Source organism: Dasypus novemcinctus, chromosome 23 (assembly GCF_030445035.2).
Source record: "Dasypus novemcinctus isolate mDasNov1 chromosome 23, mDasNov1.1.hap2, whole genome shotgun sequence".
In the NCBI taxonomy this organism is placed as follows: Eukaryota; Metazoa; Chordata; class Mammalia; order Cingulata; family Dasypodidae; genus Dasypus; species Dasypus novemcinctus.
Window position 1 is genome coordinate 24,449,380 of NC_080695.1, and position 26,665 is coordinate 24,476,044.

General features: G+C 42.1%; 1 protein-coding gene and 1 pseudogene across 3 annotated transcripts in view; both read right to left on the reverse strand.

Moving 5' to 3' along the window:
- Positions 1-8,553: 8,553 nt before the first annotated feature.
- LOC101446985 (U2 small nuclear ribonucleoprotein B'' pseudogene) lies at positions 8,554-12,504 on the reverse strand (annotated as a pseudogene).
- A 1,976-nt stretch (positions 12,505-14,480) lies between these two features.
- The window catches only part of TMEM248 (transmembrane protein 248), a 49,815-nt gene continuing 37,630 nt past the window's right edge, over positions 14,481-26,665 (reverse strand). For all 3 annotated transcript variants that reach the window (XM_058285984.1, XM_004460701.5, XM_023589460.3), the window contains exons 3-7: positions 22,776-23,061; positions 20,491-20,641; positions 19,215-19,398; positions 17,763-17,906; positions 14,481-17,250 (exon numbers count right to left, since the gene is read on the reverse strand). In XM_058285984.1, coding sequence (XP_058141967.1) covers positions 17,230-17,250; positions 17,763-17,906; positions 19,215-19,398; positions 20,491-20,641; positions 22,776-23,061 — 786 coding nt within the window. In that variant the 3' untranslated portion in view covers positions 14,481-17,229. The remainder of the gene's footprint in view (positions 17,251-17,762; positions 17,907-19,214; positions 19,399-20,490; positions 20,642-22,775; positions 23,062-26,665) is intronic.

A 26,665-nucleotide genomic window follows, 5' to 3' on the forward strand; every position in this document is an offset into this window, starting at 1 on the left:
GGATAAATACCCACATGTACGATTGCGGGGTTGTGTGATAGCTGCAAGGTTAGTTTTCTAACGAATGTCACACGGTTTTATCAGAGTGGTTGTACCATTTGCTCTTTCCAGCAGCAATTTATGAGTGGGTCTGTTTCTCTACATCCTTGCCAGCATTTGGTGTTGTTAGTATTTTATTCATTCTGATAATGGGTAGTGATATCTCAATGTGGTTTTCACTTGCACTTCCCTAATGGATAATATAATTTTGAACATCTTTTTATGTGCTTATTTGTGATCTCTTCAGTTTGTGTCTTTTGCCCATTTTCTAATTGGATTTTTACTATTGTGGCTTGAATAGTAGTTCTTTCTTGGATATGTGCTTTCCAAATACTTTCTCCAAGTCAGTAGCTCATCTTTTCATCCTCTTAGGAATTTTTGCAGAGTAAAAGTGTTACATTTGATGAGATCCAATTTATCGATTTTTCCTTTTGTGGCCTGTGCTTTTGGAGGCAGGTCTAAGAATTATTTGCCTAGCCCTAGTTACTGAAGACTTTCTGCTATGTTTTTTTTTTCTAAAAGTTTTATATTTTACATTTAATTCCATGATCCATTTTGAGTTAATTTTTGCATAAGGTGTGGGGACTTAGGTTGCAGTTCTTTTTTTTTTTTTTTTTGCCTATGGAGGTCCAATTACTATAGCACCTTTTGTTGAAGACTATCCTTCCTCCACTGATTGCTTTTCTACCTTTGTCAAAAAATCAGATGGGGGCAAGCAGCTGGGCTCCCATCCACCATGTGGGAGGTCCTGGGTTTGTATCCTGGGGCCCCCTTTTGAAGGCAGGTTCGTCCACTTGCTGCAGAGAGCTGCCAGCGCACAAGTGCCGCAGACAGCCAACTCAGCAAGGTGACCCAACAAAAAGGGAGACAAGCAAAAACGCAGAAGAGTGCACAGCAAATGGACACAGAAAGCAGACAGCAAGCAAAGCTGCAAGGGGGGTGGGTAATAAATAAAAATAAATACAGACACAGAATAACGCACAGTGAATGGACACAGAGAGCAGACAGCATGCAAAAAGCCACAAGGGAGGGATAAAAAAAAATCAGATGGGCATATTTGTGTGGATCTATTTCTGGGTTCCCTATTCTGTTTCAATAATCTATGTGTCTATCATTTCACCAACACCACACTCTTTTGATTACTGTAGCTATATAGCAAACCTTAATAACAAGGTGAGTGTTTCCTCCACTTTATTCATGATTTTCAAGATTGTTTTAGCCATTCGAGGGCCTGTACTCTTCCTTAAAAATTTTAGGATAAATTTGTCTATATCCATAAAATCCTTGCTGGGATTTTTATAGGAATTGCATGAAATTTATAAATCAGTTTAACAAGACTTGACATCTTTACTATGCTGTGTTTTCCAATCCACAAACAGAGTATGTCCCTCCATTTACTTAGGTCTTTTTTGCTTTCTTTCATAGGTATTTTGTTGTGCTTTTTTTTTTAAATATATTTTTTATTTATTTTTAGAAGATATATAGATCACACAAAAGGCATTTTTTTTTTGTTTTCAGCATATAAGCTTTAAATACTTTTAAAAACTTTATTGTGGATATACAAATCATAAAATTGCCATTTTAATCATTTTATGTGTACCATTCGCTGGCATTAATTACATCTACAATGTTGTGCTACCATTACCACCATCTTTTATTAAAACTTTTTCATCACCCAAAATAGAAATTCTGTACCTATTAAGCAATAACTCCTCATTCTGCCCTTTCCCTGGTGTGTAGTAATCTCTAATCTACTTTCCATCTCAATGAATTTGTTTATTCTTGATAGTTCATGTAAATGGAATCGTACACTTTATACTTTTGTGTCTGGCATATTTCACTTTCATAATGTCTTCATACATGTTGTTGCATGTATCAGCACTTTGCTCTTTTTTATGGCTAATATCCCATTATGCGGATAGACCACATTTTGTTTACCTGTTCATCTGTCATGGCCACTTGGGTTGTTTCCACCTTGTGCTATCATGAAGAGGCTGCTATGAACATTGGTGTACAAGTATCTGTTTGAGTCCATGCTATCAATTTTGGGGGGCATACACCTGGGAGTAGAATTGCTACATCATATGCTAATTTTATGCTTAACTTTTTGAGGAACCACCACCACCAAACTGTACCTGTTTCGTTAGATTTATGCCTAAATATTTTTGAGTGATTTTAAATGGTCACGTATTTTTAATTTTGGTTTCTATTTTTTGTTAAAACCAGGCATTTTAGATAATATATCATACAACTTTGGGTTCTGCTTTTTTGAAGGTTATTGATGTTCAGCCTGGACTTAGTAGGGTCTGTCTTCCCAGCAGTATAATGCCTCTGCAACATTAAAAAATACACACACTATTCTAGCTCCCTATGTCCTTGAGTCTGCATAATTTTGTGGTCAGCCAATGACAGATCAGAGGATACAGCCCAAACATCCTAAACAAGTAAGGCTTTCATCCTTTGCCAATGGATCTGGGGGAGAGGGGGAAGTGGGTCAAGAATCCATTCAAAGTCCAGTCCGTTTCCAACTGTTCTAGCATTTACTTTCCAGTTCTAGCATTTACTTTCCACCAGAGAGTTTGAACCTTCTCCGGTCTCCCCTGTGAGCGCACACAACCTCCCAGTCAACCAGAGATATGTGGAAAGCTTGTCTAGCCCTCTCTAGATTTCCCTGGTAATTTTATTTAGTCTGTCGGTCTGTCACTTGCCCCAAATGGGACTGCAGAGCTGTGAACTTTCTTTCTTTGCGATCTTTTACAATCACATCCAACTCTAAACCTGCTAGTTTCCACAGACAGTCCCACCCTCACTGACCAGGCTGGGACTGAGGGTAGGGGTCTGAAAACAGCCTTGGGCAGGAACACCAGAGAACGCCACCATCCATACCTGAAGTTCAGCAGTTTTTCAGAAATAGATGTTTCTCAATTCTCATTGGTCAATTTCCAGAGCCCTGAAATGTTACTTCTTGTTGTTTTTCTATTTGTTTTCAATTTCGCCCTGTTTTATAGTTGCCTGTCCTCACACTTTGCCAGAGACACCCAGACATGACTGAACCCTTCAGTGCTGCACACAGCAAAGTTACCGACTCTGGGTGAGTCAGCCTTCTCTGAAGGAAGCTCTCCACTCAAGCACAGGCCTCCCTCTGCTGGCCAGGCAAGACCCAGGCTTTGGCGGTTTGCCTGCTGAGCCGCTCAGTATGATTTAGTAGTCTCCAGTACTACACAGTACTCCAGGAGTACACACAGCCCAACAGAGGGGATGGAGCCTATTCACAAAGGTGTGCAAATTTTCATAAAAAATTAAATTGTATATTTGATATACAGGTTGACACGGCCACCCTCCCTTGGACTGGGTTAGCCAGTCATGCATCACATATGAAGTACACAGCACAAAGTAACCTGAGGAAGGAAGGGTGGACACTCCTCCCACAGTTGCCTTGATGGAAGGACCCTCACGCTTTCATCCACTTCTAGCAAATGAAGGGGCACTGCAGTTTACATGGACTCCTTTGAGGGGATTCATGGTTCCTTCACTCGTTTTTGTTGGTTTGTTTTTTGAGGTACCAGGGCCAGGGATTGAAACCAGGACTTTGTATGTGGGAAGTCAACACTCAACCATTGAGCCACATCAGTTCCCCTGAGTTGTTTTTTTGTTTTTAGGAGACATCAGGAACTGAACCCAAGACCTCCTTTGTGGGAAGCAGGCGCTCAGTTGCTTGAGCCACATCCACTCCCCATACACTAACTAGTTTTAATTAAATGGTTAAATTAATTATTTCATCACCCCCACCAAATGGACAATAGGTTAAAACGTTCCTTCAAATAAATCACTTCTTGAAAAGAATATTGACGCACAAGCAAACAACAAGATAATGGCAGAGCTGACCCTTCTCCTCCTACCAGGAGGGCTTCCTCAGTCCCATCAGGAGGTAAAATCAATGATGCTTTAATTGGATCTGATGAGAAGTCATCCAGAAAATAATATCAAATTAGCAAGATCACAGTTTGAACTATCGATTAGCATTCATGAGTGATGAACCTTAAACATTTAATGTGACTTGACAGATGAGCTAATAACATTCATAATGCCATCAGAATTGCCAAGGTGTTTTAAGCCTCTGTATTTCATTTTCTATTTTCATGCATATTTATTAGACACGTGATATAGTATACCATAGTGGGTGTACATAATATTCTAAGTAAGTTTACATGTATCATGTGCACTAAAATGTATTACCATAAGAGGTGGAGATGAAATTCCACTGATCTCTTGGGGTAGATTTGAGTTGGGATTCCATGGTCATACCCATGCCACTATGCCAGCTTAGGACTCTGCCAAAGGGCCAGCAAGGTCCAAACATCCCCAACCTTGGGCTCCATTCAGGTGCCTTGCAGCCCTTGAGGCTGACCTTGCAGGATCAGAGCTCAATACATAATCAGCAGACATTTCCTATACCCTCAGGTAGGGCTGGGGAGTCAGGTATCACTCCCCTGCGCCGGCTACCAGGTACCCACATTATCAGTGGGGGCTCAAGACTACAGGTGATGTAGCAGTTTGATATTGTTTATGAATTCCCAAAATAGATATTGGATTGTGTTTGTAAACTGGTCTGTTCCTCTGGGCATATTAGATTGTACTAGATTCAGAGGTTTTACATTATTTTATTAAATCAAGATTAGGGCTCTTTACCACGTCATTAGGGTGTGCAAGATTGAGTCCCTAACCCCTTATAGGGATAAAACAGTCTCTCACACAGAAGTAAATACACAGAGAAAGCCAGAACACAGGAAGAGACAGCTCATTAGACATGGCAGTGACCGCAGGAAGAGAGATGAGCCTGATGGTCTACAGCTGACATTAGAAGAGAACAGAGCAGCTGAGCCGGGAAAGAAATGAGCCCTAGTGAGAGAGATGAGCCCTAGTGAGAGAGACCAGCCTTATGCCTGCCTACAGCTGAGATAGGAAGAAGCTGGGTCCACGGAGCCTTAAGAGGAAAGAGGAAGACTGAACCCCCACAGACATCACCAACCATCTTGCTTCAATGCATGGCAACAGAGTTTGGTGAGGAAGTAACTTTGAGTTGGACATTTTAGGGCCTTGTAACTTTCAGCTTCCACCCCAAATAAATACCCTTTACAAAAGCCAACAGGTTTCTTGTACTTTGCCTCAGCACATCTTTTGGCTGACTAATACAGGTGGCCTCCTAACTGTTTAGATCCCCATCTGTCCCATAGTTTGATCTGCACAATAGAGCAGATCACAAGTGGGATTGCACTATTAACCTTTCATTTCTCCAGGGAGTGAGGTAGGCAGGGCTAGTGAGCTCAACTTTGTCACTGCTTCTGCCAACTGACCCCCAAGAGATGTTGTACACATCTCTCCCCCTCCCCCATGACCTGGTCTCTAGTAAATGACAGCACTAGAACTGGCTACTGGGGGAAAGCAGCATCATTTTGCTCTAATATGGTATGCATATTGTAGGTTTACAGAGTTGGGCATTAAGATTCGCAATGATGTACTCTGGAGGGTCTCCATCCGAAAACCTCACACGAGTGCACATACTCACCTTGCTTCATCCATTTACTGTCAACTCTTTCAGGTTCTGAGCAGACCACCTTAAGGATTTTCTTTGCCTTGCTTGCCCTGCTTAGATTTTTGACATCTCTTATTTTTTCAGAGTCCAACCCAGAACAAAATCTCTAAGTCACCATTGATGAAAGTTGCACACCGCAGATCTTGCATGCTTCTGGCCAACCTCTTAAGTTTTTCACTGTATATTTTTCCTGGTTTATTGTTTCCAGCTCACACTACTACCACATGAATCACTCAACACAGATTACCCACCCAGACCAATATACATGTTTCTGTTGCACTAGCAACTTCAAGTAGTATCCTTACACCTTAACTATAAGCTATCATTTTGATATCCTGATAAAATCAATTACTTCCTCTTCTAGCTCCCATGTATTCTGTGCATGCTTCCACCATTCATTCAACAAATATTCGCACAGACTCTTCATGTGGATGGCACTGAGCCAGGTAGTGTGCCATCAAGGAAAAAAACTCACTCCTAAGTCATGGAACATGGATGGGGGCGAAGACAGGAATCAAGGAAGGAACAAGACAGAAGAAGTGGTTGCAGGATGGGGTGGTAAGTGTCCCTAATATTTCAAAAGGCAGCTGGTTGCCCAGTGCTGGGACTGAGCCATCATCTTCAACAGTGGTGGGCATGTGAAGTTCACCTTCAGGGACCAGCAGGGTCGATGTTAGCAGGCTTTTTGATTTGGGGGAAAAGGGGTTCATGCAGGGAGAGGGATGGGGAGAGGAAGTCCGCCACCTGTCTCCCAGCCCCAGTGTCTGCCTGGATGAAACCTGGACTTCCTTGAGCCTGGTGGCACAGCTCAGTGCCGATGGACTGCCTCAGGGAAGGAGGCAGATTCCCTCTCTGAAGCTGGAGTCAGGGCAGCATCTCCCCAGCTCGCAGCATCATCTTGAGAGGTGGGCCATGGTCAGGCGAACCAGTGGGGAAGAGTCATGAGTCACAGGCCAGTGGACACGGCTTGTAGGGGCTGGGAGATGACAGCTTCTCCTAAGTGCCCAGATTGGTTGGAAGCTAAAAGGTGAGGCATCCAAAACCTTCCAGTCTGGGGCAGAATGCATGGGGTAAACATGCTGGAGTGCTGGTTCTTGACAGGGTGATGCTACCCCTTAGGGGGCATTTTGGAAATTAGGGGGACATTTTTTGGTCATCACAATAACAGGAAAAGAGATTGAACAAGCACAGGACAGTCAAAGATTCATCAAATCTCACGTGGCTTTGCAGTGTCATACCCAACATTCATGTGTAGATGAAAAAGGCTTATAATTACCTGAGCCTGGAATTTACCTCAACTTTGTACAATGTATTTTTTTTTTTCAGTTTTGACAAAACATGTATTTTCCAGGAGTTTGACTAAATTGAGGGAAGATTGTCCTTTGTTTGCTTGAGAAACTTACCAACAAGGCTCCCCTCTCTAGCAGCCCCATTGCCTTGGCACCCTGCATGTAGAGCTGTCCCACTCACAGCAATCCTCATGCAGGTGCAAGCACCTATTCCCACCATGGGCTAACCCCAGGCTAGTCATGCCCAAGTATTTACTTAGTGAAATACACAGGAGTCCATTATATGTTAATGTACTTTTATTTCTTCTTTAGTTCCCAGGGAGCTCTTTTTCTTTTCTTTTTTTGGTTGTGTGTGTTGGTATTTTTCAGGAAAGTTAGTCATTAAAAAAGAGATGTTGGGACTAACTGGGTTGAGAACAAGGTGCTAACAAAGGTCCTAGGTGCCTGAAGCATGGCCTAAATTCTGCTCGAATGTTTCCAAGGGTGATCTGCAGCTTCCCCAGAACTACTGTGGAAGGAAAGCAACTGGGCAGAGCTGGAATGGGTGCTCAGGACCCGAGGAAGAGGGGTCCCATTGGGAGCCACTGTGCTATGGAATCACCCCCTCAGGGCACAGGAGGTGACTTTCCCATGTTCTGCATAGATGAAGCCAGGGATCCAGCCCCATGCCGGTGGATGCGATGCAAGGTATGCATCAAGATTTTGTTGACGAGCAGGGGGCAGAAGGGTCAAGTCAGGTGCTTCTGAGGAGGGTTTTCCAGATCCAGGATGTGATCTGAGGGCCAGGACTGGAGACGAAGGGGTAGCAGAGTAATGAACCGTTGAGGCTGGGATGGAGACAGCATTTAAAGGCATAAAGATATCAACTAGGGGTATCTATCCCAGTCTCTTCTGTGTGCCGTTTTGTTTTTGGTCTTTTCAGAATAATGGCTGCTTCATCTTTAAAATAAAGATCTTGTCAAAATGTGATTTCAAGATGTAAGGCTCAAAGTTCTGAATCCTGGAGAGACCGTAACTTTGCCTGAAATGACAAAACTAATTCTTTTTTTTTTTAATTCCTAAATATCCTTTATTCAAATAAACACTGAACTTAAAGATTCATGAAATGCCTACTACTACCAAAATACTATGCTTATTTCTTAGAGGGATACAAAGATAAAATCTAAATCCTGCCCAGGTCTCATTTTCTTCTACTATCAAGAATGATCATTTTTACCATTAATACAACAGTATTTTACTAGCTTCTGTTACCTAATTCTCCTTTGCTTTTATTAAAATAGTTCAATGTTTCTATACCATTAGCTGTCCTAAAATAACACTAGAAAAGCATCTTATAGCATAGTTTTATATATCTGAAGATGTGTTCTAGATTAAAAAAAGCATTTGATAGGGCAATGGACCAATAAAATAAAGCATGAGATATAAAATACAAATAAAAATTTATTGTAAAAAATTAAGGCCTTTGTATTTCACAGCTCAGTATAGCTAAAGAAAGACTAGATAATTTTTTGAAGTCTTTCATTAAAATTCTGCTTTCATTATGCCCCATCCCCAACTATTCAAAATGGTCTAACCAAATAATATCAAAACAAACACTGTAAATAAGACCTTCAAAAAAGACTGTCACAAATGTTATTTCTTGGCATAGGTGACCTTCATGGCATGGGATGATGTGACCTTAAATCCTTGTGAAGCACCCTTGGAGCTGCCATCATTTTCAAATTCAACAAAAGCCATGTCATGTCTTCTAGGTACCAAATGAACTCCCTGAAACCAGGGAACTGATTTAAACAGCATGGATAACATTATCTCATTAGTTTCTTCTGGTAAATTATTAAGGAAGAAAATATGGTTTGGAGGGTAATCAGGAACCTGAGGATTTGGTGTTGTATTTTCTTGGGTGTTAGCTGAATTTGGTGTTCCCAGATCAGGCTTTTTGTTTGCAGTTGTTGCATCTGTTTCACGGTTCTGGCTTTTTTTGTCAGTAAATGTGCCATGCATTTTAGGTATATCAGAATCTATTTTCACATACTGGATTCGCATTGGTTTACCATAAAATGGAGATCCTTCTAACTGCCTCAACGCATTTGTGGATGAGCCCAGTTTCTTACATATAACGAAGGCCTGTCCCCTCACCTTCATAGTCTTTAAAACTACAACATCTACCACAGGTCCAAACTGAGAAGACAAGGCATACGGAGATCACTTCAATTCTTTTTTAATTTTGTCATTTATATTGTTGATATAAATGGAATGCTTTGTTCTGATATCCACGTTTTGGGTTAAATTGTCCAAATAACCTGAGGCCTACGCCGTATTCTCTTAGGAGAAAACTAAATTTTTTAAATAGACTTTTTATTTTTTAAAGATACATAAATCATATAAAATATTACATTAAAAAATATAAGAGGATCCCATATACCCCCACTCCCAACCTCACCTCCTCCTCCCACATCACCAAATTCTTTCATCAGTGTGGCACATTCATTGCATTTGATGAATACTTTGGAGCACTGCTACACAGCATGGATTATAGTTTATGTTGTAGTTTACACTCTCTCCCAGTCCATTCAGTGGGTTTTGGCAAGATACATGATGTCCTGCCTCTGTCCCTGCAATATCATTCACGACAACTCCAAGTCCCAAAAACGCCCCTATATCATACCTCTTCTCTCTCCCTGCCCTCAGCAACTCGCGTGGCCACGTATCCACATCAACGATACAGTTCCATTGCTAGAGTCACAGTAAATCTATAGTAGAATACCAGTAAGTCCACTCTAATCCATATTTTATTTCTCCATCCTGAGGACCCTGGGATGGAGATGCCCACTCTGCCTCTAACTCGAGAAGGAGCTTAGATCCCCACATGGCTGATGCATGTGATTCTCCTGCTTGCAGTTGTAGACTCTTGGTTTCCTGGTGTGGTGGTTGACCGTCCCCACCTCCGTTAGTCAACATGGGCAAGTCCAATGAACCGGAGAGTAGGCGCTGCAACACCACTGAAGTTTGGGGCCTAGCCAGTACATAGTCAGCCCAGAGATTCAAGTCTCCCAAGCATACACCAACCCCAGCACTAACAGGTTCAATAAAAATGACAGAAGAGGCATAAGTAAAGAGGTCACATCTGAGTCCAACTCCATCACACTCAGGAGCACAAATTCTAAAGTAGGGCCCACTGGCATGGCACTGAACTCCAGAGTTGTCTGTCATGACCATAGGACCTGGGTGTCTCCATAGTGCTCAGGAGCACCACTAGTTGGTGTTATATCTACTTTGGCTGTCTCTGAGATCCTGCTGAGATGGGTATAAGTGCAACCCCTCTGCTGACCTCCCAACTCACTTTGAAGTCTCTTAGCCATATAAACTCATTTGTCTTTACCATTTCCCCTTTTTATTCAATGTCTTTTTCTAGTTGCATCACCAGCTGGTGCTTGGTGGAAATCTCTCGGTGCCAGAGGCTCATCCCCAGGAGTCATGTCCCACGGTGAGGGGAAGGTAATGCATTTACATGCTAAGTCTGGCTTGAGAGTGGCCATATTTGAGCAACATGGAGGCTCTCAGGAGGTTAACTCTTAGGTACCTTGCAGCTCTAGGTCTAGTTGAAATTTCCAGCACACAGGCTCCTAAGCATAGTCATCAGTATCAAGGACCCATCACTGGACCATCCTTCTTCACTGGCCTTTGTCCTTGCACTTGGGGGACTGTTGCTCCTCCACTGGGGAGTACGACAGAGTTCCCCAGAATGGGAACTCAGCACTCCCTCAGTTGTCACGTGAAACTCTACCCATTATGTCAATACCCAATGAACATACAAACATTTATAAGGTGTATACCTTATATGCATGCCCTGGAGAACTCCCTCCCACCCATGCATCCCCCATCAATGACACCCCCCATTAGTGCTCCTCCCCTGCCATAGTTGAGACCCTCTGTGACCCAAAATATCTTCAAAAATGAAGTCTAATATATTGCCAAATTCAATTGATAGGAAAATGGAATAGTAATGATAGGTATAAAGATTAGAAATAGAATACATAATAATTTAGAAAAACTACAACATAAATTAGGGTATTAAAAATGAAAAATAAGTGTTTTTGATGTTTTGCCTTTCATCACTGTAATAGGTGTTGCCCTGTATGTATAGTGGAAAGTCAATCTCTTCCATTTCTTCCTCAGTGTGTACATTTTTTTTTTAATGTCTTCAAAAATGTTTTAGGTCACAGTAAAGTCACATACAGAATATAGGGGACTCCCATATATCCAACATCAAACCCTTTTACCCAGCAATAATCTTTTTACATGTGGATGTTACATTTGCTGCAACTGATATACAGATATTGAAACATAGCTACCAACCATGGTTCCATTATGGTTTTAATTATGGTTTACATTTTAGACTGTACACTTTGATAAATTTTTGGTTACATTATGGTTGACATTTTAGACTATACACTTTTATAAAATTTTGGTGAAGTTTAACATGGCCTGTATCCATCATTGCAGGATCATGTAGAACACCTCCACTGCCCCCCCAGTTACCCCCTCTTCCAACTATTTTATTCCTCTCACCCCACCCCTCAGGGCCCCAGTGATGACCATGCTTCACTGCTTGGACAATATTGCTAGATACTTGCAACAATGCTGAGGGCTTAACACATTAGTCTGTCTTCCCCGATTGGGAGCCACCCATGCTCTCGAGAGACACCCTCCCCTCTGTTTGAGAAAATCGGGCCTCCCCAGGATGTGGATATATAGCACCTTCCCACTCATTGTATGGGTCTCCACTCACTGATACAATACACTATGACATAATGAGCACTCACACACTCCCTAGAAGTCTGTCCCACATGCACTCTGTGCGGGATGCCCCCGTAAAACACCTTAAACCAGTAAGCCCTTTTGATGGTTAGGCTATTGTGTCAACTCAGCCAGGTAACTGTGCCCAGTTATTTGGTCAAGCAAGCACTGGGCTAACTGTAATACAAGGGCATTGATGGACTTTACTCACCATTGACTTTACTGCAGTGGTAAATCATAGATAGTTATAATTACATCACTCAGGGAGACTGCCATCAGCAGTGAGTGACACTTAACCCAATCAGTTGAATCCCTTAAAAGGGGAAGTGATTCCAGCATTGAGAATTTCCCGGCTCGTCTTTGGACAGCCAACATCTCCCAGAACTCATCAAGAATCTTCATTGGACTTTCATCAGAGCTCCTGGTTGCAGCCTGCCTGCAGAAGCTAGACTTGTGCATCCCCACGGGTGCATGAGAGACTCTGATAAATCCCTTACTTTCGACAGATATCCCTTGTTGTTTCCCTGGAGAACTCTAATACAGCCTGCCTTATTATATTTTCTCAAGTTTTCTCAACATTATAGTTCCAACCACATACCCAACAATCTCCCATGTTCACTTGCTCTGCCCCAACCCTCCCCCCAATTCCGTAGATCATTTGACGCATCCTCCCAACCCTAGCCCCCCTCAAGCCTGCAAAGCCCAACCCAATAGTATTCCTATGACCCCGTCTTCTCCCTTCAGTGCACAACTACTTACCTCCACTTTATCATAGATTTCACCCATGTGGGCATTGATTCACTTCCTTCTCCTCCCCCACCCCCCATTTCCTGTAAGCCTATCTTTCAGTCTCTGGCTGAGAGAGCTTGATTTGCTTAATTCATACCAGAGAAGTCATGTAGTATTAAATCCTTCAATGCCTGGCTTGAAAACTAATTCTTGATAGCTAGAATCTTGGCATTAGGACTCATATATCTCTCAGTTGAAAGGGATCTCATAGATTATCTAGAATCACTGGTTTTGCAAGCCCAGGCCCATTAGTGGGGCCTGTGATCAATTTAGTCAAGCCCTGTCTTACAATTAAATAGGAGAGACTAAAATTTAAAACAGTATTAGTTTGTACATAGGTAGTAAGGGAGATTATCATTTCACAAAATCTGTTATATACACATCCTTTCAGATCAGTTCACATGTACTCAATGGATAAAAATCCATGGGAAGAGTAAATCTTAAGGGAGATCCTCTTTACCTTCTTAGATCTCTCATCTACCCAATGGTCACCAGAGCCACACTCTTGGACACCTCCCCTCACCACTTTGTTGTAATAGTTAACATTTATTGAGTGCCAGATACTGTTCTAAGCACCCTGTATTAACTTCCTGAATCCTCACTGTATCACAGTGGGTACTGTGAGCATCCTTATTTTACAGAGGCGGAAACCAAGGCCCAGACTGGTTATGTTACCCGGCCAAACTTGCACAGCTTGTAGGAGCTGGTGTCTGGCCTCATGCTCACCATGCTATGCTTCAGTTCTGAGAACTCCCTTACCAGTCACTGAAGGAGGAACTTCCTATGTAGCTTCTGGCCCAGCCCCCTCTGGGGTCATGCTGGCAGCAACCTGGAGGAAGGAGAAAAGTCCCTGCAGAACTCCATCTCCACCCAGCAATGCGCCAAGGTCCCTGGAACACAGACGCTGAGCACCAGGGCCTATGACCCCACCCATGCATGGAATGCCTCAGTCCAGAACTCTGTTCGTGCGTGCCTTCAAATTGCACCACTTCCAAGCTGCAGAGAAAGTTTTCTTCAAGATGGCAATAGTGAGTTTGACCTCTGGTCAATGCATTCATTCCACTTTTTGTAATTCTTGCTTGAGTCTGAGGAACTGTAAAGCACACTGAACCCACCAGGAAAACAAAACGGATTTATAGCTTTTAACTTGACTTGAGAACACACTGTCAGATTTTACACATGCTGCAGAGATCTGAGTTCTTATTCATGGCCCCTACCCCCATACCCAGGTTTATTCTGTACTGTGATGAGGTGAAATAATCCACACAAACATGAGAGTACAAGTCAGGAATGGCACAGAGTATTGCAACTGTAGTGTTCTACGTATTGTGGATCCAAACCTTTCCAGAAGCAAGAAGAGGTGAAAGCCCACTGAAGTATTAACATTCCTGCAGCCAAGTTCCTATTTCACAAGGGCCATGAGACTGACGCCCATGCCCTGGCACCTCTGGGGAATGAGAGATGGCAGGCAGAGTCTAGGCCCATTGATAAAAGGAAGAATCCACATTAGTGAACAGGATCTCCCTTCAGCTATAGAAAGGGGAAAGGATGACCTGTCCTGGCCAAGGAAGTCTAGGACACGCGGGACCTCTGTAACAAGAGACGGACAGGGTTAGGGGTCTGCTTCTGGTAACGCAGGCTTACTACACACAAAGGGTTTACAGAACTGAGGAGGATGTCTTTTTTTTTAAGTCTCCCATTACAATTCAAATGCTCCCTACTGCTTTGCATCACATACTTCCAGGCAGGATTTGGGGCAGGTCCACAATCATTTGTTGATTTAGGAAACTACAAGAGAACTTGCACTCTCAGTACAAAGATCCATGTGCTTGGTGAGGCCACCAGAGTGGGAAAGACCGCCCACCCCTCATCCTGATAATAACTGACACCTTCCAAAAACCCTCAATTGTTTATTACATATTTTCTTTCCTCAGAAAACACCCATAGGTTTAGAGGACGCAAGACACACCAAATAAATTCAGATGTTTTATTCTGTAATGCACATATGCACATATCTCAAACACAGAAAATTAATCTGGAAGTGAATGCCGTAACAGATCAGCTACTGACCATCATGCAACAAGATAAGTGAAATGGATCCACTGGCCTTCGTAACCCACAGTGCCCAAGGAGGGTTGAAAAACCAGTATGTTGAATCCCTACATACTGCCAAAGAAATGCAACAGAAATAGCAGGGTCCTAATGACAAGAAAAACTTACAAATAGAATCAAAACTGATTCAAGTCATACAGTGAAAGGACAAAAGGAAAAGGAAAGAGATCAATATGATCTGAAACAACCATTTTAATAGTAAGTTGCTGACTTTTTACTGGACCTCCAGTCCAAGACTCCTGAGGACAAGGCTGTGCAGGGTCAGACCGAATGGCAAATGGGCCCCACCTGCAACACTTCTTGTCCTCCTGAGGTCCACCAGCAAGGTACAGCTGAGGAGCAGGCCTTGTCTGTGAATGCCCAGAAAGCACAGGTCCCTGGACTTCCTGAGAGTCAATGGAAGTCTCTTCTGTTACAAGACCTCTACAGCCAGGTCCCACAGCCTCTTCTCCCCCCCGCCCCCCAACCTGCCTTTATACATCTGACCGACTCTGGGTTTCTAGGAGACCTTTGAGAATTACCCACAAGGGTGAATTCTAGATTTTAAAATGTGTGTCCTGGCCTCATAAAAAAGTCATATTGTCCAGGCAATTTTGGCACTTCCTTTTCTCATGCCTAACTGCTCCTTCCTCCCCCTGGCTATATATTCCAGCCATTCCCTATAATTAAAACAAGGGTAATTAATACTAGCAACAAGCTGGGTTGAACAAACCAGTGAAATTGACTTTTTTCACCTTTCTCCTTTTATATTACTCTGCCAGTTATAAATCTATTCCTATAATTCCACTTCATGGAATTTTATTAACTCAGTTAACAGCCAAATCTAAAATCCGATGGCCTTAGTGATGATGATGTTTCTAAAAGCCAAGCCCAATGGCTCTTTCTCAATCTTTTCTCATAAGGGTCTCAAAATCTCTAAAGAGAAAACTAAATTAACAAGGTAGTGACATATCTTGTAAGCAACTCATATCATACCAAAAACTGGGTAGACAAATACAATTGATGTGCTTGAAATGTACTAAAGGGAACACTAACACATCAAGTCACTATAGATTGTTTCAACAATCCTCAGTAAAAGTCCACAACTGTTTTCCATTCAAGAATGCCTGAGTGAAAATATATTTCAGACCTAGAGTTAGGAGAAAGAAGTGCTGACAGTTCAAGTCCAAAATTTTAATTGCCCTTCTGCTATACAACTGCCTGGGAGAACACAACAGTCATCAACAATAATGAGTTATTAAGGCAATCAGTGTTTAAAATATGTGGGGGAGGCCTTGAAATAATTCAACTCCTAAAAGGTTTTTTAAAAAGGATAGGAAGGCTAGAAAAGCTAGGAAGGCGGGAAGGCAGAGGAAGGCAGGAATGAAGGATACAAATATAAGTAACAAGAAAGGACTGGAAAAGATAATGCACAGTTGTTTTTCTTTTTTGAAGATAGGTTTTAAAGAAGGGCTAGGGGAACTAGACCATCAAAATGTCCTATAAAAAAGAAAATGCTTTTGGTTTTCTCTGATCAGCAAATCAGAACTGCTCTCCTTTAAGTCTCACAGGCATAGTTTTTATAAAGTTACCGAATCTACAAGTTGCCATCTTCCTTCTGAAGAAATGCTAGTTGTATAAAAATAAATGGGGGGGAAAAAAACAGAAAGAAAAATCCATCCCACCAAAAAAAAAAAAGCAAGAAATACTTTCAGAACTCATTATTAGACAATTATTCTCTTTCCATACTGTCATATGCATTTCAAAAAGTAGAATTAATTTTTACTCTACTCTAGAGCCATTTACTTAATATTTAGGCCCTTTTGAGCAAGGAAGCTGCTTTAACTTTTGCAATGAAGGGAAGGGGCAACAGAGGAGAAAAATGCAGTGGAACATTCTGTGCCAACCCCAACAAGACCAGGTTTCTCACCAGTCATGTAGAAAATGAAACTTAGATCTTTCCATGTGGGTGACTTTTAAATATTTAACTTTTACTCAAGATAAAAGCACAAATCTGTCCTAACTAGGATAGTATTAAATGTGACTATTTTCTCTTCTTCCAAAAAACAAACAAAAAAAACTTAGAAAGATAGGTGTGTTCCTTGCAAGCAAAACGGAGAAAAAGGTATAACTGTTATTACTATGATTATTAAGCCACAGACACATTAAATCCACAAAATGGATTGGTGGCTTTGGAAATGCAATATCATATCAAAGGTGCAGACGGTTTCAAACATTCTGTACACATTGGGCCGAAACAAGAACCAAAACAAACCTCAATCCCACCGGCAATGAAATGTCCCTGTGCCATTGGTAAAGACATCAGGACCCGCTCTGATGCTGCAAGACCCACAAATCCTCCTAGCACTAGGTGGAAACATCCCACCAAGTCCACAGGTGAGGCAGAAGGGTTCTCGCTGCACCCAGTGCAAAGCACGTGCATCATTGGACCAATTTCCAAATAGGTTTTTATAAATATGTACAAATCAGTTACAGGCACTTGAAATGTCTTTGGCTGGAAAAACCCAACATTGCAAGATAATGTATTCACAGAGTGTCCAGGCCCAGGCTGGGTTCAGCAGGCAATGATTATGCTTCTCTCAGTCTCTCAAAAAAAGGGGAGATGTGGGATTAGGCTTCAGCCAAAGCCACCTAGAAGAGAACAAGACCAACAGTCAGCAAACAGGAAGACCCAGGTAACTCAACTGGACCACCCCCACCCCAGCACCCTCAGTGAGTTCTAGTCCTTATCCAGAGACCAGGGAGCCCCACTGCATGTATCTATCATGCAGGGAAGGCACTAAATACCTAAGAAAAAAAAATTATCTGTGAGGGAATGGAAAGAAATTTATAAGTCTAGCGGAACCACTGTGTTAAGGGTTTTTAACCCTCATCAGCCTTCTGGGAGATGACTTCTCATGCTGATGGAAGCGGAAGGGCAGCCTATCCAGGCTCAGCTGCTCTCCAGTGGGGATCTGAGACCAGCCAAGGCCTGGGTATATGGCTGAATATCCAACACCATAATGTAGGCTGAGGGTAAAGACCACATCCGGTAAAAAGACAGGAACACCTCTGGAGAAAAGGTGCCACCCATAAACAATGGAATACGGACTAACTGGGACTTTCTGTATACAAAATACTGGGCAGACCCCCTCACAGCTCACCTTTTCAGGACAAAATTCAGGATTGCTTTGCCGCAATTTGCTCGGTCTGCCTTTGATAACAGCATAGCAAAACATCGTTATCACCATCACGAAGAGGAAGTAACTGGTGTGCATGAGATGCAAATTTATTAATGAACGATCATCCTGAAGAAGAGAAAAACCCAAAATATCTGCACTGAGTTACTGAAATATTATCAAGTTGTGTTTCTGGGGACAAGAGTCACAACCTCCAGGCTTGCATCACCTTTAATTCTTAAGGTGGAACAGGAGGCTTCTCCTTGAGTCTTCTAAATGATCCAGCCTGATTCATTAAGTGACCATGTGGCGTTCCTGAATTGGCCCTGCTGAAAACTGCCCACTCCTTCCTGGACCCTACTCTTCTCTGGATATATCCTCTTCCTCTGATCCCTCAAGCTGCACGGCTCCGAGTCCGAGCCTGTGCCCCTAACTCGTGGCTGCACCTCTACTGGGAAGTCCTCAGCACAGTATTTCTCCCCAGAGTCAGCACACTTCCTTCTGCCCCTCCCCCTTTTATAAAGCCCTGGCTGAAAATGTTTAGGTTGTCCTTGATTCATCCCTCTTTGACACCCCACACATAATCATTCCCCAGGCTCTGCCAGTTGTTAGATCCCTGACATGCTTCTGTTCCTTCTGCAGTCTTCACACCATCACAGCCTTGAATCCTGAAAAACCCCTGCCTGGTCTTTCTGCCTCAGGCTTCCTCCCATTTACACACATCAGGTGGGCAGACCAGTCTTCCTAAGGTACTGCTTTACACATCCCCCACAGCCCAAATGTGGTAGGCAGTGACCCCCACCCCCACCCCAACAGGACATGGTCTAAATGGCTCAGACAGGAAGGGCCTTCTAGAACCACCATCCAACCTGATCTCCACTGGCCACTCCTGCAGGCCACTGACCTACCAACTTCTACCTGAGAAATACACAGAAGTTAAGAGCATTTATAGATTATTGGTGTCATCTGTCACCAGTGGACTTAAGTGTAAGCAGGAAGCTAAGCTAGCATCCTACCTGCTAGATCAGGTTACAATGTCTTCTTCTCTTCTCATCTTTACTAACTCAAATCCTACTCAGCCCTCTATATCCAGCCAAAGGTTGTCTCTTTCTGCTACTTTTGTCTACTTTTCCGAATGACACTCTTTATTGCTCATACTGACCCTAACCAAAAATTCTTCCATGAATGGCTTGTGTCAGTCTCATATCCTTAATTAAGACTATACAGGCATGTCCTGTGACCTCCACAGATTTGGCACACAGCAGCTGAGCAAAAGAGAAAAGGAAGACTGGAACCAGATATTTTCCTAAGTCTCCACCACTATACATAGTCTCCAAACCCAGCTGGAATGGCCAATTTGAGGAGGTTATCAGGGCTTTCTCTAACAGTTCCCAGACACACACACACACACACACACACACCACTTTTCTCACTTACATCTGGAACAATCACTGTAAGCTTGGGATTTAAAGCATGATAGACTTTTCCAATGGCCCCCTTGTAACACCAGAAAGGATTGTAATCTTGAGCATATTTTGTGTTGGCATCTCTGGCAGTTGTGAAGATCTTGTACCAGAGTGTGGCATTGCTGTACGTGTCAGGGACACAGTGTGGTGGCTGCCTGCAGGGAAAAGAGGGAAAAGAACATGTGCTCAGCAGCCTAAGGCATTTACTTGTGTCCCCACCCTCAGTACATGCCCAATGCTGAGTACAGCAATACATATGAAAAGAAGAAATACCAAGGTTCTTTGAGATAAATACCATTATACTTCTAGTTTGAGGTCCTTTTGATTTATTTATTTTTAATAAATATTAACAAAAAGAAATAGGTATTTGACATTTCAGGGTCTGGGCTTTTGCTTTCAGAATTCCATACACAGTCCTCTCAAATGTAATATGGTCAAGAGGGATCTGCTCCTTTGAAGTTGATTTTCTCAAATTACCTAAATTCTTAGTTACAATTGGAAGATTTACATGCAAACTTCTCCACCAGACAACCAATGCCAAATTATATTTAACTTCTTTGATCTTGTCCTACAAACCTTGAAATGTCTAAAATAGATAAATCCCAGGATAATTACTCTTATTAAAAAAGGATTCACCATAGAATTCTTTTAAATAGGCCGCACCTTACGTATTTCATACAGCTATTTATAGATAACTACCTCTTTTACAGAAACAGGAGAGGCAAAGAAAATTTAAAGGTAAAGTGACAGATAACAATGACTCTCGTTTAAGAAAATTGACAGAAATGTTTCAGGAAATCTAAGGGCTAAACTTCAAGAAAGCTCAATTTAGATGCCTAAACTTTAAATAAATAGCACTTTCTGGAAAGAGGAAGTGAACAAAACCTTTATTTTCCAGGTGCCTTAATTAAGGGTCTTTCTGGTCATATATGTCTTATCGGCTTAGAATCAGCTCTTATTTGTCTTTACTGTGGCAAGGAAAGGCAGCCCAAGAACATTCAGCGACAACCAAATGCTTTTACTACCCTGTTGAAGCACTAAATTTCTGATAACTTAAATCTATAAAGTTCTACCTTTAGAATTCCAAATTAAACTTGTATAATACTTTAGACAGGTTCTGGTAGTGATAAATTTACAAAGTAATACAATGCAAGCCACCGTGAGAATGTCCTGCTGAAGCATCCCAGTCATGTTTGTGGTAAATGGCATTTCTCTCACACATCCACCGAGTTTAGGAAATTACTTACACGGTGACAGGAAACACTCCAGGGGTGGCTGTGAGGGTCATGCAGGCTGTGAACACCACCTGCTCACAGTGACTGTGAAGGGCACAGTCATCTGAGCTCCAAGCTGTAGGCAGGGTAAAGGTAATATTTATCTCCTCGTGAGCTTCCCTGCCTACGAAAGAGCAATTGGGTTTTTTGGTGAGTAAAGACAAGTACTCATATGTTTATTACTCTCTAAGATTTGAATGACTAAAATCAAACCCACTCTGGAATCACCAATCAGTCCAGACATCTGTCTTTGTGGGGTTTCAGGACCAATAAATATATTAGGAGATGGAGGAGTAGCCCCGAACCAGACCATGATGGACTGCTTGGCTGACAGAGCCACAAGTGGCCAATGGAGAGGAGCTGCTTTTCAGCCAGAGCCCAGGAAATATCCAGACAGAGAGCTGGGACTGAGTGAATTATCAGCACCGTTTCAGCATTTGTTCAGCGAGCACTCTTACCCCTTTCACACTGCTTCGATAAGTATTATTTCACTTACAATTTACCAAAGAAGCGTGACTGTTCTTGCTTTGGCATAGGAGCAAACTGAGGATCAGAGTTCAAAAGACTTAAGAGGGAAGCGGACTTGGCCCAGTGGTTAGGGCCTCCGTCTACCACATGGGAGGTCCGCGGTTCAAACCCCGGGCCTCCTTGACCCGTGTGGAGCTGGCCCATGCACAGTGCTGATGTGCGCAAGGAGTGCCCTGCCACGTAGGGGTGTCCCCCGTGTAGGGGAGCCCCATGCGCAAGGAGTGCGCCCCGTAAGGAGAGCCGCCCAGTGCGAAAGAAAGTTCAGCCTGCCCAGGAATGGCGCCGCACACACAGAGAGCTGACACATAAGATGACGCAACAGGGAAACAGACTTTGGCCCAGTGGTTAGGGCGTCCGTCTACCACATGGGAGGCCCGCAGTTCAAACCCCGGGCCTCCTTGACCCGCGTGGAGCTGGCCCATGCGCAGTGCTGATGCGCGCAAGGAGTGCCGTGCCACACAGGGGTGTCCCCCACGTAGGGGAGCCCCACACACAAGGAGTGCACCCGTAAGGAGAGCCGCCCAGTGCGAAGGAGGGAGCAGCCTGCCGAGGAAATGGCGCCGCCCACACTTCCCGTGCCGCTGACGACAACAGAAGCGGACAAAGAAACAAGACGCAGCAAATAGACACAGAAAACAGACAACCGGGGGAGGGGAGGGGAATTAAATAAATAAAAATAAATCTTTAAAAAAAAAAGATGACGCAACAAAAAGAAACACAGATTCCCGTGCCGCTGACAAAAGAAGCAGACAAAGAAGACGCAGCAAATGGACACAGAGAACAGACAACTGGGGTGGAGGGGGAGGGAATAATAAATAAAATAAATCTTCAAAAAAAAAAAAAGACTTAAAGGTCACAGGACTGGTAAGTGGGGAAGCGCAAACTAAAACACAGGTGTTCTAACTCTGTAGTAGAATAAAAAGGTCTGCTTGCCACATGGAAAACCCAGAAATCTCCTTACCTTGGTTACCATGGGAACAGTGTTCACCTGTAATGACCAACAGGCGTCTGGCAGTCACCCCCTAGTTCCTTTAAGGTCTTTAAAAGGCTTTTGGTTACCAAATCCAAAGGTTTCTCTTCCAAGCCCAGGCCTCCTACATGAAGCCTTTCCTGATTATTCTAGCTTCCTCTGCCTTCTCTTCCTTCCCAAGTCACTTACAATCTGTCACGGTTTTAGTACTGGTCAAAAGGCAGTGCTCAGTGTTTTATAGGTATTTATTTTTCCTTTTATTCAGCAAACACTTATATAGCATCTCCTTTGTGGCAGGAACTATTCTAAGTGCTTGATAAATATTAACGCACATTATCCTTGACTTTCCAATAATCTCAAAATTCCAAAGGAGGAGGCAGCTAGCGCAGTGCTGAACATATGGCAGGCATTCAAAAATTTGCAGACTGATAGTAATATCTACAGTAAGCACTGCAAATTCCAACAGGATAAACCTGAATAAAACTGTTTGTAAACATTAGGACCAGAAACAGGGCCTCCTTATAGTTTCTTACACTTGCATGCTTTTATAGAAAGCCTACTGCATGCCAAGCACTTTATTAAGTGAAGATCTAACAGAAATGGTTTCTTCTTGACTTGGTGTAGCTCAAACTCAACAAAAGGAGACACACAAAAATAAAAAAAAGTGCAATGAGCACAAACACACACTGCTAATACTCTCTGTCTTGTTGTAGCTGTTGCCTGAGAAAGTCTGAAAAGAAAATGGCTAACATTCACATACCGGAAAGTCCAATTTGATGCCCTAAAATGGTTGAGTACAGATGAGTGACATTGCGAGAGTAGCCTCCAAAAGGTTTGAGTGGGTCCAGGGTTAGAGTGATTGCAACTGAGATGTTGACAGGGCCCGAGTCTTCCAGAGCCTGGGGAGACTGGGTGGATGCCCTAGCCTGCCCGCTGGTCATTGTGCTTTCCAGAGTTGTGGTGTCATTCGTGAGGTGCTTTAATGTCTCATTCTCTGATACACACAAGTCCAAATCATTAAACCGCAGAAGAAAAGTATTCCAATCCTTCAGAAAAATGAAACAGAGAGTCAGTTGTGAGCAGTCCCAAAGTGTTCTCACTACAGGAACACACTCATGACCCTCGGTGTGGCATCACACCACACTGGGAAAACTATAGATCATAGTCAATCATTTTAAAAGAGCAACAACAATCCAGCCATCATCCTTTGGTGCTGGCATAATAGTAACTTTCCAAATCACTTTCAAACTATGAACTCTTCTTCATTGGCATGAGATACCAAACAAACCATGAAGATAAATTAACTTACTCAATATAGATTTTTTTTAAAAAGCCAAAATAACATAGCATACTTATAGAAAATTACCTCAGAATCAAACTTTAAAGGGAAGCTGGAACAAAAGCAGTAAAGCATTAATCCTAACTTATTTAACAGTTACAATTAGGTCCTTTTTTTAAAAAAAAAAAAAAAGCTGCCTTAAAATAATTCCTCAAAGGGATCAATACCTGAAACTGTAGTATTTTCCCACCTCATCATAAATTTGTACTCTACATTAAAGGAAGAACAACTTCAAAAGGAGAAGAAAAGATATTTTCAGGGTTCTCTTATTATCTACCACCTGTACGGATGATTTAAATTATAAGTGAGGGGAGCAGATGTAGCTCAAGTGGTTTGAGCACTTGCTTCCCATTTACGAGGTCCCAGTTTCGATCCCCAGGACCTCCTAAAAACAAACAAATGAGAAAGACTAACTCTCACTGGGGAGCAGAGGTAGCTCAATGGTTGAGTGCTGCTTCCCATGTACAAGGTCCTGGGTTCAATCCCAGGTACTTCCTAAAAAAAAATTATAAGTGAGTTTTTCAAACATATACAGGTGGTTATGTCATAGTTAAACTGATGCCAACATAAGAAAGTGCTGGAGTCTTTATTATGATTTTATCAAGAACCCAATAGGGAGGTCAAGCTGAAATAGCAACAACAAACCTACTCTAGGCTGTTACATATAACGTCCCTCTCCCAGGAAATATTAGTTTATAAAAAGTTGCCAAATATGAAGACAAACTAAGTTACAATTCCAATTACTCTAGTACATTAATTAAATGCCTTTTACCCAATATGTGGGTAGGTGGGTAGGTGGATAAATGGATGGAAGAAAGGGAGGGCATGGTAAACATGGCAAAACATTAAAAAAGGTGGATCAGGGCATCTGGGTGGGGGTATGACGCAGTTCTCTGTATAGGTTTTGTATTATTTTTGCAACTGTCCTGTAAGTTTGAAATTATTCAAAATAAAAATTTATATATATTTTTAAATGACTAACTTCCATCTTGGTAGCAGACTCTATTGCCTTCTTGGTTTGTCTACTTTGATCAGGAAAGCTGCCACACTGGAGAGGGTCACATGGCAAAGAACTAAGGGCAGTCTCCAGCTAGCAAGCAACTAAGGCCCTCTGTCCAACAACCTCTGAGAAACTGAGTCCTACTAATACCCACATTATGTTGGGAGTGGATCTTTCCGTAGTCAAGCCTTCTTAAGAGAGCAGAGCTCAAACTACACCTTGAATCCAACTTTATGAGAGACCATGAAGCAGAAGACCCAGTTAAATTCCTGACCAGCAGAAATCGTGAGATAATAAATGTGTTGTTTAATACTGCTAAAAAACTGTTTTGCAAATGCCTTTTCCCCAAAGAGCAATCCTCAAGCAGTCATGCAAGCCTGTTTTTAACAAAGCATCAGTATAACTGACATTTAGTTAAGACCACAATGGATGTATTAAATCCTATTTTCCCTAACATCTGCGAACTCAGCAGACCATTCTAGAACATTAGGGCTGAAAATGAACATTCTAGGCTCACTCCTTCATAATCCACACATGAGAAAACTGAGGCCTGGAACAACTTAGGGACATAATTGAAAGCAGAATCAGGACTAACTTTTCCAATTCACAGCTCAAAATTTTTCCCAATATACCACAGCCTTTCCTACAGTCTAAGGTCTTCATCACTAAAAAGACCATAACCAAAGTTCTGTGGCATCTTGGCACTGCTTTCCTGCAGCACTGCATTCCATACTGAACACTCAGCTAAGCCAATGCCAGGCTCCATTTTTATTATTAAGGGCTAATTATCCTGGCTACATCTTAACCACTGGCCTTGGCCAAGCATTCAACATGAAATGCAGCTCTGTGGGAAAGCAATGCCAAGATGCTGCAGAGCTTTGACTGTGAAGGAATGGGCCTAGAATGTTCATTTTCAGCCCTAATGTGGATATAGCCTGTTTGTGTAGCCTTTAAAGATTCAGGCAGGGTGAGAAGTAAACCAGTCAGTATGTTTCTGGGTAAGAAACTATTAGAAAAGGTTTCATGGTAGAAATAGCTAAAAGTCATCGCTTGGATTGTGTTGAGTGTAAAGGTCATCCCTCCAGTCAAGATCACCCATAAGCTAGATGCTCAGGGCACAAGAAAAAGCCATGATCCCCATTACAGAGTAGAACTCTTGTCTTTATCACAAGGCACCCACAATGCAGCCAACAACACACTCCCAAACCCAACCCCCACCTCCCCACCCCAGGAAGGAAAAAGGAAAAGGCGCTCTAGGAATCTAAAAAGACAGGAACTAATTTGTCCTCAAAGAAAAACCATATCCACCAACAAACTCACCATATCAATTCAGCATAATTTCTAATACACAAAAGAAATTTATCAATGGGTATACTGTCACTCATCTCTATCAAACTATTATACATTAATAATAATTTTTTAAGGAGGTACCGGGGATTGAACCCAGGACCTTGTACATGGGAAGCAGGTGCTCAACCATTAAGCTATATCCACTCCCCAGTGAGAGTTGGTTTTTTCATGTTTGTTTTGTTTTGTTTTTAGTAGGAGGTAGGAGGGATCGAACCCAGGACCTTGTACATGGGAAACAGGCATTCAACCATTTGAGCTACATCTACTCCCAAATTTTCACTGTTTTGATATGCAAAATACCTATCTTTTTAAATAAAATTTTACTGAAATATATCAGTTATACAGGAACACACATAAGCAGTAAGTATATAGTAAAAGTTGTGAACTTAAAACAAATATGATATTATCGCACCGGGCTTCCATGTATTACTCAACCATCTACACCTTGCATTGTTGTGAAATATTTGTTACAAACTAGAAATAACATCATCAAAATATTACTACTAACTATAGCCTGTATCTTACATTTGGTGCATTTCTCCAACCTGCTCAATGATTAACACTGTGTATTAGAATTATGTATTCATTATAGTTCATGAGAGAATGTTCTCATATTTGTTCTGTTAACCAGTCCATCTTCTACCACTGGATTCCCTGTGTTAAGAAGTCCCATGCAATGTACAATCCATTCAACAAAAATACATATTTTTAAAAATCTGCATTGTACATGATCAAGACTATTATATAGCTAGATAAAAATTACAGATCAATGCCCTAAAACTTTATTTAAATTGACCAAAATAGTAAAAATCTAGAAGGCAAGTCTGTAGATAACGAAGATTTCCTTGATTAAAAGACATCTGTTTGAAAATTAGATCCTGTTTTCTAACTTCTTCAGGATCCCTTCTTATCCAATGAAAAAGTCATGCACTGAGCTGAGGCTTATATGTGGCTTTAAAAT